Source organism: Aedes albopictus, chromosome 1 (assembly GCF_035046485.1).
Source record: "Aedes albopictus strain Foshan chromosome 1, AalbF5, whole genome shotgun sequence".
Taxonomy (NCBI): Eukaryota; Metazoa; Arthropoda; class Insecta; order Diptera; family Culicidae; genus Aedes; species Aedes albopictus.
The window spans coordinates 65,614,756-65,626,256 of record NC_085136.1 but is presented as its reverse complement, the minus strand read 5'-3'; the positions used below and the strand labels follow the sequence as shown (position 1 = coordinate 65,626,256).

At 53.9% G+C, this 11,501-nt stretch overlaps 1 protein-coding gene across 4 annotated transcripts in view; it reads right to left on the bottom strand.

The window, feature by feature from the left end:
• Positions 1-1,488: 1,488 nt before the first annotated feature.
• LOC134284978 (anoctamin-5) overlaps positions 1,489-11,501 on the bottom strand; it is an 86,805-nt gene continuing 76,792 nt past the window's right edge. For all 4 annotated transcript variants that reach the window (XM_062844688.1, XM_062844687.1, XM_062844689.1 and 1 more), the window contains 4 exons: positions 11,242-11,474; positions 7,392-8,019; positions 7,121-7,326; positions 1,489-2,493 (listed from right to left, as the gene is read on the bottom strand). In XM_062844688.1, the coding sequence (XP_062700672.1) occupies positions 1,858-2,493; positions 7,121-7,326; positions 7,392-8,019; positions 11,242-11,474 (1,703 nt within the window). In that variant the 3' untranslated portion in view covers positions 1,489-1,857. The remainder of the gene's footprint in view (positions 2,494-7,120; positions 7,327-7,391; positions 8,020-11,241; positions 11,475-11,501) is intronic.

Genomic DNA, 11,501 nt, shown 5'->3' with positions numbered 1-11,501 from the left:
TTATTTTGTTTACCATCAAAACGTTTCCCAACACGATTGCGTTGTAGGCGCGCAGCCGCACGCAGCCAGTTTTTGTAAATCCGAGATTTATTTTTAGTGCGCCGAAATCGGCGCACTAAAGTTAAATCTCAGATTAAAATCGAGGGTAATACCGTTTGGTGCTTAAGAAAATTGAGGATAATACGTGATTGGCGTCTAGGACGCTGTGGAGCTTACCGCCATAAGAGAACTAATGATAGATTTCTGAAATATACAAAGAAGTCATGGATTGCTTCGATATATTTCGTCAAAAACCCATACCTGGCAACTCTGCACAGGAAGGAAAAACAATAACAACACAATTGAAGTAACCGAATACATGAGAAGTCACGAATCGTGATTTCTCTCAAGTTTATCCGGTTTTCCCCGCGAAATTCTGCGGTGGTCGCCGATTTTTAGTTCGAGGTCCAACAGTAGTAGCCTTCACAACCAGAGGCGCGTGCATCCTTTTTCTTTGCGTTTGACGTTTTACACTAGCGCCTTCTGTTGATGCTGTTGCACCACGCAGTGAATGTTTCATGAGAAATTTCTACCAAAGGTGTGGTAGTATGAACGGGGCAAATGGATTTTCAAGGTGTTACGTTTGTTTGTCTGTGCTTCAGATGTCTGAAAACAGGACACAAGTCATGGGACTGCAAAGGCCGTGACAAGAGCAAACTATGTAAACGATGCGGCGTCGAAGACCATAAGGCACAAAGTTCGACGAGTCCACCTACGTGCTTGATTTGTTCCGGGAAATCCGTGAACAACAGGCATCCAACGGGTGCAGATAAAGTGCAGGTAACGCAGCTGAACCTGAACCACTGTGACGCAGCTCAGCAACTGCTTTGTCAGGCGGTTTCTGAGTGGGGGACGGTTATCGCCATCATAGCGGACCCATACCGAGTACCGAGCCGGCAACGGCAATTGGGTCGCGGATGGGTTCGGCAAAATGGCGGCGATATGGACGACGTGTAAATACCCCGTCCAGGAGTTGGTGTCTACTACCAATGAGGGCTTCGTGGTCGCTAAAGTAAACGGGGTCTTCTTCTGTAGCTGTTATGCGCCTCCACGGTGGCCGTTCGAGCAGTTCACGCAAATGCTGGACTGTATGACGACCGCGCTAACAGGTCCGAAGGTCGGTGGTAATAGCGGATGACTTCAATGCCTGGGCCGTGGAATGCGGAATCCGTTTTACAAACCATCGCGGGCAGATCCTGCTAGACACTGGTCATGCTAGATGTCGATCTGGCCAATGTCGGTACCAAAAGTACCTTTAGTCGGAACGGAGCGGAGTCGATTATTGACGTTACTTTTCGTAGGTCTGGCCTAACAAGTAGTTCGAACTGGAGGGTAGACGATGGCTACACTCACAGCGATTACCTAGCGGTTCGCTACAGTATCGACTACAACAACAGCTCGCTGGCTTTCTTTCAATCTAAATCCGAGAATGTTTTATCTTAGATCGTCTTAGATTCGAGAATGTAAAATTGAAAATATAGTTTATTGGTTGGTTTTCCTAGTGTAATAAATAAGTGCTGTGTTGGTAGGTTTGTTCCTCTTACTCATGCAATACAATTTCTCTTAGTAGGAATAAAAGGGTTTTGCGCTTACACAATAGCTACCTAAATTTTAGCTACATCTCCAGCTGTTGCGCTTGTATGTTTAGTAGGTAAAGCTTCGCAAAACGAAATGCCCCTCAAAACGTGAAACGTAGGCATTCGATCAGTACGGTCGCAGTGTAAAGATAGTTCAAAAATCGAGAAAATAGTTACCGTTGAATCCTCGAGTCCAGTTTGGTCCTAGCCCGTACTTCGAGCCCTTGGGTCCGCCTCGCTCCTAAACCCTGGACGTGACAATCTCGCACTCCTGGAAGCGATCGTGATTGTACGGATCGGCGCCTCCGTTGGGCCTTCGTCGAATGTAGTTCTCGTCTTCGCCTTCCTCTTCCGTGAGGCTCACCGTGGTCCCGTATTCGTCCAGACTGCTCTGCTGCCGTGCCAGCGAGCCATTCCGTCGCTTCAGCGAGCTCCCATTGCGGCCACATTTCCGCTCCCGCGTCTTCAGCTTCTCCTGCTGGATGATGAACTCATTGGTGAGGTACTGTTCCCGCTTGATCTGGTCCTGGAGCCGACCCGGGGTGTCCGGGATGGCCCACGCCACCACAATCTGCACGAAGCTGACCACGTTCTGGTAGATGACCACGAAGGCCAATCGGATGGCCAGGATGTGCCAGTAGATGAGCGGCCGTTTGTACGCTCGGTCCACTCCCGGTGGATTCCGGTACTCGTGGTACCGACACTCGGTGACGTTTTCAAACTTGGACGCGACGGGGGCCACACCCGGTTCGAAGTCGCTGACATTGAAGTAGGCCAGCGTGTGATTCAGGTAGCCCCGGTCGGTTCTGTCCGAGCTGACGACGTGCATGTAGACTAGGCGCGGGATGAAGTTGGACGAGAAGGCGATGATGAATGCCTGGAATTGGAGAAAATCGAGTTACGTTTGGGGTTTACAAAATTCATACCTGACAAAGGTCACTGTAGATGTGAAGACCATCCTTTGAAATCAATAGATTCCACCGTATCTCCGGAAGAGATTCCTCCGAATCTCCGGAAGATAATCCTCCGAATCTCCGGAAGAGATTCCTCCGAATCTCTGGATGAAATTCCTCCGAATATCCGGAAGAGATTCCCCCGAATCTCCGGAAGAGATTCCCCCGAATCTCCGGAAGAGATTCCCCCGAATCTCCGGAAGAGATTCCCCCGAATCTCCGGAAGAGATTCCCCCGAATCTCCGGAAGAGATTCCCCCGAATCTCCGGAAGAGATTCCCCCGAATCTCCGGAAGAGATTCCCCCGAATCTCCGGAAGAGATTCCCCCGAATCTCCGGAAGAGATTCCCCCGAATCTCCGGAAGAGATTCCCCCGAATCTCCGGAAGAGATTCCCCCGAATCTCCGGAAGAGATTCCCCCGAATCTCCGGAAGAGATTCCACCGTATCTCCGGAAGAGATTCCTCCGAATCTCCGGAAGATAATCCTCCGAATCTCTGGATGAAATTCCTCCGAATATCCGGAAGAGATTCCCCCGAATCTCCGGAAGAGATTCCCCCGAATCTCCGGAAGAGATTCCCCCGAATCTCCGGAAGAGATTCCCCCGAATCTCCGGAAGAGATTCCCCCGAATCTCCGGAAGAGATTCCCCCGAATCTCCGGAAGAGATTCCCCCGAATCTCCGGAAGAGATTCCCCCGAATCTCCGGAAGAGATTCCCCCGAATCTCCGGAAGAGATTCCCCCGAATCTCCGGAAGAGATTCCCCCGAATCTCCGGAAGAGATTCCCCCGAATCTCCGGAAGAGATTCCACCGTATCTCCGGAAGAGATTCCTCCGAATCTCCGGAAGATAATCCTCCGAATCTCCGGAAGAGATTCCTCCGAATCTCTGGATGAAATTCCTCCGAATATCCGGAAGAGATTCCCCTGAATCTCCGGAAGAGATTCCCCCGAATCTCCGGAAGAGATTCCCCCGAATCTCCGGAAGAGATTCCCCCGAATCTCCGGAAGAGATTCCCCCGAATCTCCGGAAGAGATTCCCCCGAATCTCCGGAAGAGATTCCCCCGAATCTCCGGAAGAGATTCCCCCGAATCTCCGGAAGAGATTCCCCCGAATCTCCGGAAGAGATTCCCCCGAATCTCCGGAAGAGATTCCCCCGAATCTCCGGAAGAGATTCCCCCGAATCTCCGGAAGAGATTCCCCCGAATCTCCGGAAGAGATTCCCCCGAATCTCCGGAAGAGATTCCCCCGAATCTCCGGAAGAGATTCCCCCGAATCTCCGGAAGAGATTCCCCCGAATCTCCGGAAGAGATTCCCCCGAATCTCCGGAAGAGATTCTCCCGAATCTCCGGAAGAGATTCCCCCGAATCTCCGGAAGAGATTCCCCCGAATCTCCGGAAGAGATTCCTCCGAATCTCCGGAAGAGATTCCTCCGAATCTCCGGAAGAGATTCCTCCGAATCTCCGGAAGAGATTCCCCCGAATCTCCGGAAGAGATTCCCCCGAATCTCCGGAAGAGATTCCCCCGAATCTCCGGAAGAGATTCCCCCGAATCTCCGGAAGAGATTCCCCCGAATCTCCGGAAGAGATTCCCCCGAATCTCCGGAAGAGATTCCCCCGAATCTCCGGAAGAGATTCCCCCGAATCTCCGGAAGAGATTCCCCCGAATCTCCGGAAGAGATTCCCCCGAATCTCCGGAAGAGATTCCCCCGAATCTCCGGAAGAGATTCCCCCGAATCTCCGGAAGAGATTCCCCCGAATCGCCGGAAGAGATTCCCCCGAATCTCCGGAAGAGATTCCCCCGAATCTCTGGAAGAGATTCCCCCGAATCTCCGGAAGAGATTCCCCCGAATCTCCGGAAGAGATTCCCCCGAATCTCCGGAAGAGATTCCCCCGAATCTCCGGAAGAGATTCCCCCGAATCTCCGGAAGAGATTCCCCCGAATCTCCGGAAGAGATTCCTCCGAATCTCCGGAAGAGATTCCTCCGAATCTCCGGAAGAGATTCCCCCGAATCTCCGGAAGAGATTCCCCCGAATCTCCGGAAGAGATTCCCCCGAATCTCCGGAAGAGATTCCCCCGAATCTCCGGAAGAGATTCCCCCGAATCTCCGGAAGAGATTCCCCCGAATCTCCGGAAGAGATTCCCCCGAATCTCCGGAAGAGATTCCCCCGAATCTCCGGAAGAGATTCCCCCGAATCTCCGGAAGAGATTCCCCCGAATCTCCGGAAGAGATTCTCCCGAATCTCCGGAAGAGATTCCCCCGAATCTCCGGAAGAGATTCCCCCGAATCTCCGGAAGAGATTCCCCCGAATCTCCGGAAGAGATTCCCCCGAATCTCCGGAAGAGATTCCCCCGAATCTCCGGAAGAGATTCCCCCGAATCTCCGGAAGAGATTCCCCCGAATCTCCGGAAGAGATTCCCCCGAATCTCCGGAAGAGATTCCCCCGAATCTCCGGAAGAGATTCCCCCGAATCTCCGGAAGAGATTCCCCCGAATCTCCGGAAGAGATTCCCCCGAATCTCCGGAAGAGATTCCCCCGAATCTCCGGAAGAGATTCCCCCGAATCTCCGGAAGAGATTCCCCCGAATCTCCGGAAGAGATTCCCCCGAATCTCCGGAAGAGATTCCCCCGAATCTCCGGAAGAGATTCCCCCGAATCTCCGGAAGAGATTCCCCCGAATCTCCGGAAGAGATTCCCCCGAATCTCCGGAAGAGATTCCCCCGAATCTCCGGAAGAGATTCCCCCGAATCTCCGGAAGAGATTCCCCCGAATCTCCGGAAGAGATTCCCCCGAATCTCCGGAAGAGATTCCCCCGAATCTCCGGAAGAGATTCCCCCGAATCTCCGGAAGAGATTCCCCCGAATCTCCGGAAGAGATTCCCCCGAATCTCCGGAAGAGATTCCCCCGAATCTCCGGAAGAGATTCCCCCAAATCTCCGGAAGAGATTCCCCCGAAGCTCCGGAAGAGATTCCCCCGAATCTCCGGAAGAGATTCCCCCGAATCTCCGGAAGAGATTCCCCCGAAGCTCCGGAAGAGATTCCCCCGAATCTCCGGAAGAGATTCCCCCGAATCTCCGGAAGAGATTCCCCCGAATCTCCGGAAGAGATTCCCCCGAATCTCCGGAAGAGATTCCCCCGAATCTCCGGAAGAGATTCCCCCGAATCTCCGGAAGAGATTCCCCCGAATCTCCGGAAGAGATTCCCCCGAATCTCCGGAAGAGATTCCCCCGAATCTCCGGAAGAGATTCCCCCGAATCTCCGGAAGAGATTCCCCCGAATCTCCGGAAGAGATTCCCCCGAATCTCCGGAAGAGATTCCCCCGAATCTCCGGAAGAGATTCCCCCGAATCTCCGGAAGAGATTCCCCCGAATCTCCGGAAGAGATTCCCCCGAATCTCCGGAAGAGATTCCCCCGAATCTCCGGAAGAGATTCCCCCGAATCTCCGGAAGAGATTCCCCCGAATCTCCGGAAGAGATTCCCCCGAATCTCCGGAAGAGATTCCCCCGAATCTCCGGAAGAGATTCCCCCGAATCTCCGGAAGAGATTCCCCCGAATCTCCGGAAGAGATTCCCCCGAATCTCCGGAAGAGATTCCCCCGAATCTCCGGAAGAGATTCCCCCGAATCTCCGGAAGAGATTCCCCCGAATCTCCGGAAGAGATTCCCCCGAATCTCCGGAAGAGATTCCCCCGAATCTCCGGAAGAGATTCTCCTGAATCTCCGGAAGAGATTCCCCCGAATCTCCGGAAGAGATTCCCCCGAATCTCCGGAAGAGATTCCCCCGAATCTCCGGAAGAGATTCCCCCGAATCTCCGGAAGAGATTCCCCCGAATCTCCGGAAGAGATTCCCCCGAATCTCCGGAAGAGATTCCCCCGAATCTCCGGAAGAGATTCCCCCGAATCTCCGGAAGAGATTCCCCCGAATCTCCGGAAGAGATTCCCCCGAATCTCCGGAAGAGATTCCCCCGAATCTCCGGAAGAGATTCCCCCGAATCTCCGGAAGAGATTCCCCCGAATCTCCGGAAGAGATTCCTCCGAATCTCCGGAAGCGATTCTCCCGAACCACCGGAAGAGATTCCCCCGAATCTCCGGAAGAGATTCCCCCGAATCTCCGGAAGAGATTCCCCCGAATCTCCGGAAGATTCCCCCGAATCTCCGGAAGATTCCCCCGAATCTCCGGAAGAGATTCCCCCGAATCTCCGGAAGAGATTCCCCCGAATCTCCGGAAGAGATTCCCCCGAATCTCCGGAAGAGATTCCCCCGAATCTCCGGAAGAGATTCCCCCGAATCTCCGGAAGAGATTCCCCCGAATCTCCGGAAGAGATTCCCCCGTATCTCCGGAAGAGATTCCCCCGAATCTCCGGAAGAGATTCCCCCGAAGCTCCGGAAGAGATTCCCCCGAATCTCCGGAAGAGATTCCCCCGAATCTCCGGAAGAGATTCCCCCGAATCTCCGGAAGAGATTCCCCCGAATCTCCGGAAGAGATTCCCCCGAATCTCTGGAAGAGATGGCGATCTACAGCTATGACCCACGGTACCGATGTTCATGGAACTTACGCTAGATATCACCGCCACCTTTCCGACAACGTGCATCACGTTGTACCACATGCCGATGCTTCGCACCCGCTGCGGAACCGCTCGTTTGTAGTACAGCAAAAACTTCTTCGCGTCCAGTCGGGTCTCGAACACGTTGTTCAGCAGTGCGAACAACGGTCCCAACGGGAAGGCTACCACAAAGATCGTGATGAATCCATACTGGATGACTGAAAGTAGAAAAAAAGAATACAACATCCCGAACCATTCGCCTAACCGAACACCCTGAACTTACTCATCTTCAGATATTCCTCGAACAGACTCCGATCGGTCCAGCTGATCAGAGTGAAGTCCTTGGTCCACTGGTTGCAGCAGATCAGCTTCTCGCCATTCTCCGAGTCCTCCGCTTCGATCCCCAGCACGCTTCGGAATTCGCGGAACTTCTGCAACAGGAACGGAACCAGAATCTCCAGGATCAACGAAATGATCTGCTTGCCGATCATGATGATAGCCAACTGAATGCACAGCTCCATCAGGCATCCGCCCGGACTGCACTCCTCCTGTCTAAGCGTCAAGATCCGATTGTACTTCGCCGGATAGCCCGGGAACTTCCCCTTCACGAACGCGATGTAGAATATCGAACTGTAGTAGTTGATGAACTGGAACAGGTAGATCTTGAGGTTCAGGCTCTCGTTGTACTCGCTCTGCGTCCGCCGGTACTCGATGTCGGTCATGTAGACGGCCACGTAGTCGTACGCAAAGTTGAGGATCGTCGATACGATCAAGTTGATGATGGCTGCCGTCGCCGGGAGCAGCAGCAGTTTGGTCGAGACGGCATCCGGGTCACCGTAGATGTTGCGGGACGTCATCAGCGACATCCGGTAGATTATGACACCGAAAACGGCCGCGATGGCGAGGGTTATCTGGAAGGGATAGGAAGGGTTTATGAATTATTCCGTCGAGTTCCGTCGAATCTCCCGGAAGGGGTTCCTTCGAATCCCCCGGGAGAGATTCCTTTGAATCCCCCAGGAGGGATTCCTTCGAATCCCCCGGGAGGTATTCCCTCGAATCACCCGGGGAAGGATTGCTTCAAACCCTCGGACGGGAATCTTTCGAATCCCGAAGAGACTTCTCCGGGCCTCCGGATGAGACTTCTTCGAGTCTCCGGGAGAGACTTCTCCGAGTCTCCGGGAGAGACTTCTCCGAGTCTTCGGAAGAGACTTCTCCGAGTCTCCGGAAGAGACTTCTCCGAGTCTCCGGAAGAGACTTCTCCGAGTCTCCGGAAGAGACTTCTCCGAGTCTCCGGAAGAGACTTCTCCGAGTCTCCGGAAGAGACTTCTCCGAGTCTCCGGAAGAGACTTCTCCGAGTCTCCGGAAGAGACTTCTCCGAGTCTCCGGAAGAGACTTCTCCGAGTCTCCGGAAGAGACTTCTCCGAGTCTCCGGAAGAGACTTCTCCGAGTCTCCGGAAGAGACTTCTCCGAGTCTCCGGAAGAGACTTCTCCGAGTCTCCGGAAGAGACTTCTCCGAGTCTCCGGAAGAGACTTCTCCGAGTCTCCGGAAGAGACTTCTCCGAGTCTCCGGAAGAGACTTCTCCGAGTCTCCGGAAGAGACTTCTTCGAGTCTCCGGGAGAGACTTCTCCGAGTCTCCGGGAGAGACTTCTCCGAGTCTCCGGAAGAGACTTCTCCGAGTCTCCGGAAGACTTCTCCGAGTCTCCGGAAGAGACTTCTCCGAGTCTCCGGAAGAGACTTCTCCGAGTCTCCGGAAGAGACTTCTCCGAGTCTCCGGAAGAGACTTCTCCGAGTCTCCGGAAGAGACTTCTCCGAGTCTCCGGAAGAGACTTCTCCGAGTCTCCGGAAGAGACTTCTCCGAGTCTCCGGAAGAGACTTCTCCGAGTCTCCGGAAGAGACTTCTCCGAGTCTCCGGAAGAGACTTCTCCGAGTCTCCGGAAGAGACTTCTCCGAGTCTCCGGAAGAGACTTCTCCGAGTCTCCGGAAGAGACTTCTCCGAGTCTCCGGAAGAGACTTCTCCGAGTCTCCGGAAGAGACTTCTCCGAGTCTCCGGAAGAGACTTCTCCGAGTCTCCGGAAGAGACTTCTCCGAGCAAGTCTCCGAGTCTCCGGAAGAGACTTCTCCGAGCAAGTCTCCGAGTCTCCGGAAGAGACTTCTCCGAGTCTCCGGAAGAGACTTCTCCGAGTCTCCGGAAGAGACTTCTCCGAGTCTCCGGAAGAGACTTCTCCGAGTCTCCGGAAGAGACTTCTCCGAGTCTCCGGAAGAGACTTCTCCGAGTCTCCGGAAGAGACTTCTCCGAGTCTCCGGAAGAGACTTCTCCGAGTCTCCGGAAGAGACTTCTCCGAGTCTCCGGAAGTGACTTCTCCGAGTCTCCGGAAGAGACTTCTCCGAGTCTCCGGAAGAGACTTCTCCGAGTCTCCGGAAGAGACTTCTCCGAGTCTCCGGAAGAGACTTCTCCGAGTCTCCGGAAGAGACTTCTCCGAGTCTCCTCTCTTCTCTTCTCCGAGTCTCCGGAAGAGACTTCTCCAAATCTCCGGAAGAGACTTCTCCGAGTCTCCGGAAGAGACTTCTCCGAGTCTCCGGAAGAGACTTCTCCGAGTCTCCGGAAGAGACTTCTCCGAGTCTCCGGAAGAGATTTCTCCGAGTCTCCGGAAGAGACTTCTCCGAGTCTCCGGAAGAGACTTCTCCGAGTCTCCGGAAGAGACTTCTCCGAGTCTCCGGAAGAGACTTCTCCGAGTCTCCGGAAGAGACTTCTCCGAGTCTCCGGAAGAGACTTCTCCGAGTCTCCGGAAGAGACTTCTCCGAGTCTCCGGAAGAGACTTCTCCGAGTCTCCGGAAGAGACTTCTCCGAGTCTCCGGAAGAGACTTCTCCGAGTCTCCGGAAGAGACTTCTCCGAGTCTCCGGAAGAGACTTCTCCGAGTCTCCGGAAGAGACTTCTCCGAGTCTCCGGAAGAGACTTCTCCGAGTCTCCGGAAGAGACTTCTCCGAGTCTCCGGAAGAGACTTCTCCGAGTCTCCGGAAGAGACTTCTCCGAGTCTCCGGAAGAGACTTCTCCGAGTCTCCGGAAGAGACTTCTCCGAGTCTCCGGAAGAGACTTCTCCGAGTCTCCGGAAGAGACTTCTCCGAGTCTCCGGAAGAGACTTCTCCGAGTCTCCGGAAGAGACTTCTCCGAGTCTCCGGAAGAGACTTCTCCGAGTCTCCGGAAGAGACTTCTCCGAGTCTCCGGAAGAGACTTCTCCGAGTCTCCGGAAGAGACTTCTCCGAGTCTCCGGAAGAGACTTCTCCGAGTCTCCGGAAGAGACTTCTCCGAGTCTCCGGAAGAGACTTCTCCGAGTCTCCGGAAGAGACTTCTCCGAGTCTCCTCTCTTCTCTTCTCCGAGTCTCCGGAAGAGACTTCTCCAAATCTCCGGAAGAGACTTCTCCGAGTCTCCGGAAGAAACTTCTCCGAGTCCCCGGAAGAGACTTCTCCGAGTATCCGGAAGAGACTTCTCCGAGTCTCCGGGAGAGACTTCTCCGAGTCTCCGGGAGAGACTCTTCCGAGTCTCCGGGAGAGACTCTTCCGAGTCTCCGGGAGAGACTCTTCCGAGTCTCCGGGAGAGACTCTTCCGAGTCTCCGGGAGAGACTCTTCCGAGTCTCCGGGAGAGACTCTTTCGAGTCTCTGGGAGAGACTCTTTCGAGTCTCTGGGAGAGACTCTTCCGAGTCTCCGGGAGAGACTCTTCCGAGTCTCCGGGAGAGACTCTTCCAAGTCTCCAGAAGAGACTCTTACGAGTTTCCGGGAGTGACTCTTTCGAGTCTCCGGGAGAGACTCTTCCAAGTCTCCAGGAGAGACTCTTCCAAATCTCCAGTAGAGGCTCTTTCGAGTCTCCAGGAGAGACTCTTTCAAATCTCCAGGAGAGACTCTTCCGAGTTTCCAGAAGAGACTTTTCCAAGTCTCCGCAAGAGACTCTTTCGAGTCTCCGGGAGAGACTTCCGAGTTTGCTGGAGAGATTTCACCGAGTCTTCAGGAGAGACTCTTCCGAATCTTCGAAAGAGACTTTCCCTAGTTTCCGGAAGAGACTCTTCCGAGTCTCCGGAAGAGACTCTCCCGAGTCTCCAGTGCAGACTCTTCTGAGTGATCAAGGTCTATACTTACAAACAGAAATATCACGGAGTAGCTGTACAGGAAACTGGGCAACTTTTTCGTCCAAAATGGCGGCGACGGTTCCTGCGTCCCGGTAATAATGTTGAAGATCGTCTTCTTGCTGTCCTTCAACCGGGACAGGTACTGCGGCCGGGGAGGCTCCGCCAGCGAGCAGTAATCTGTAATGCCCCACCGGTGCTGGATGGCCGACGAGTAGCGTTTCCACATTTCCAGGTAGAGAGTTGCTAGAATGGAAAGAAGTTGAATGAAAC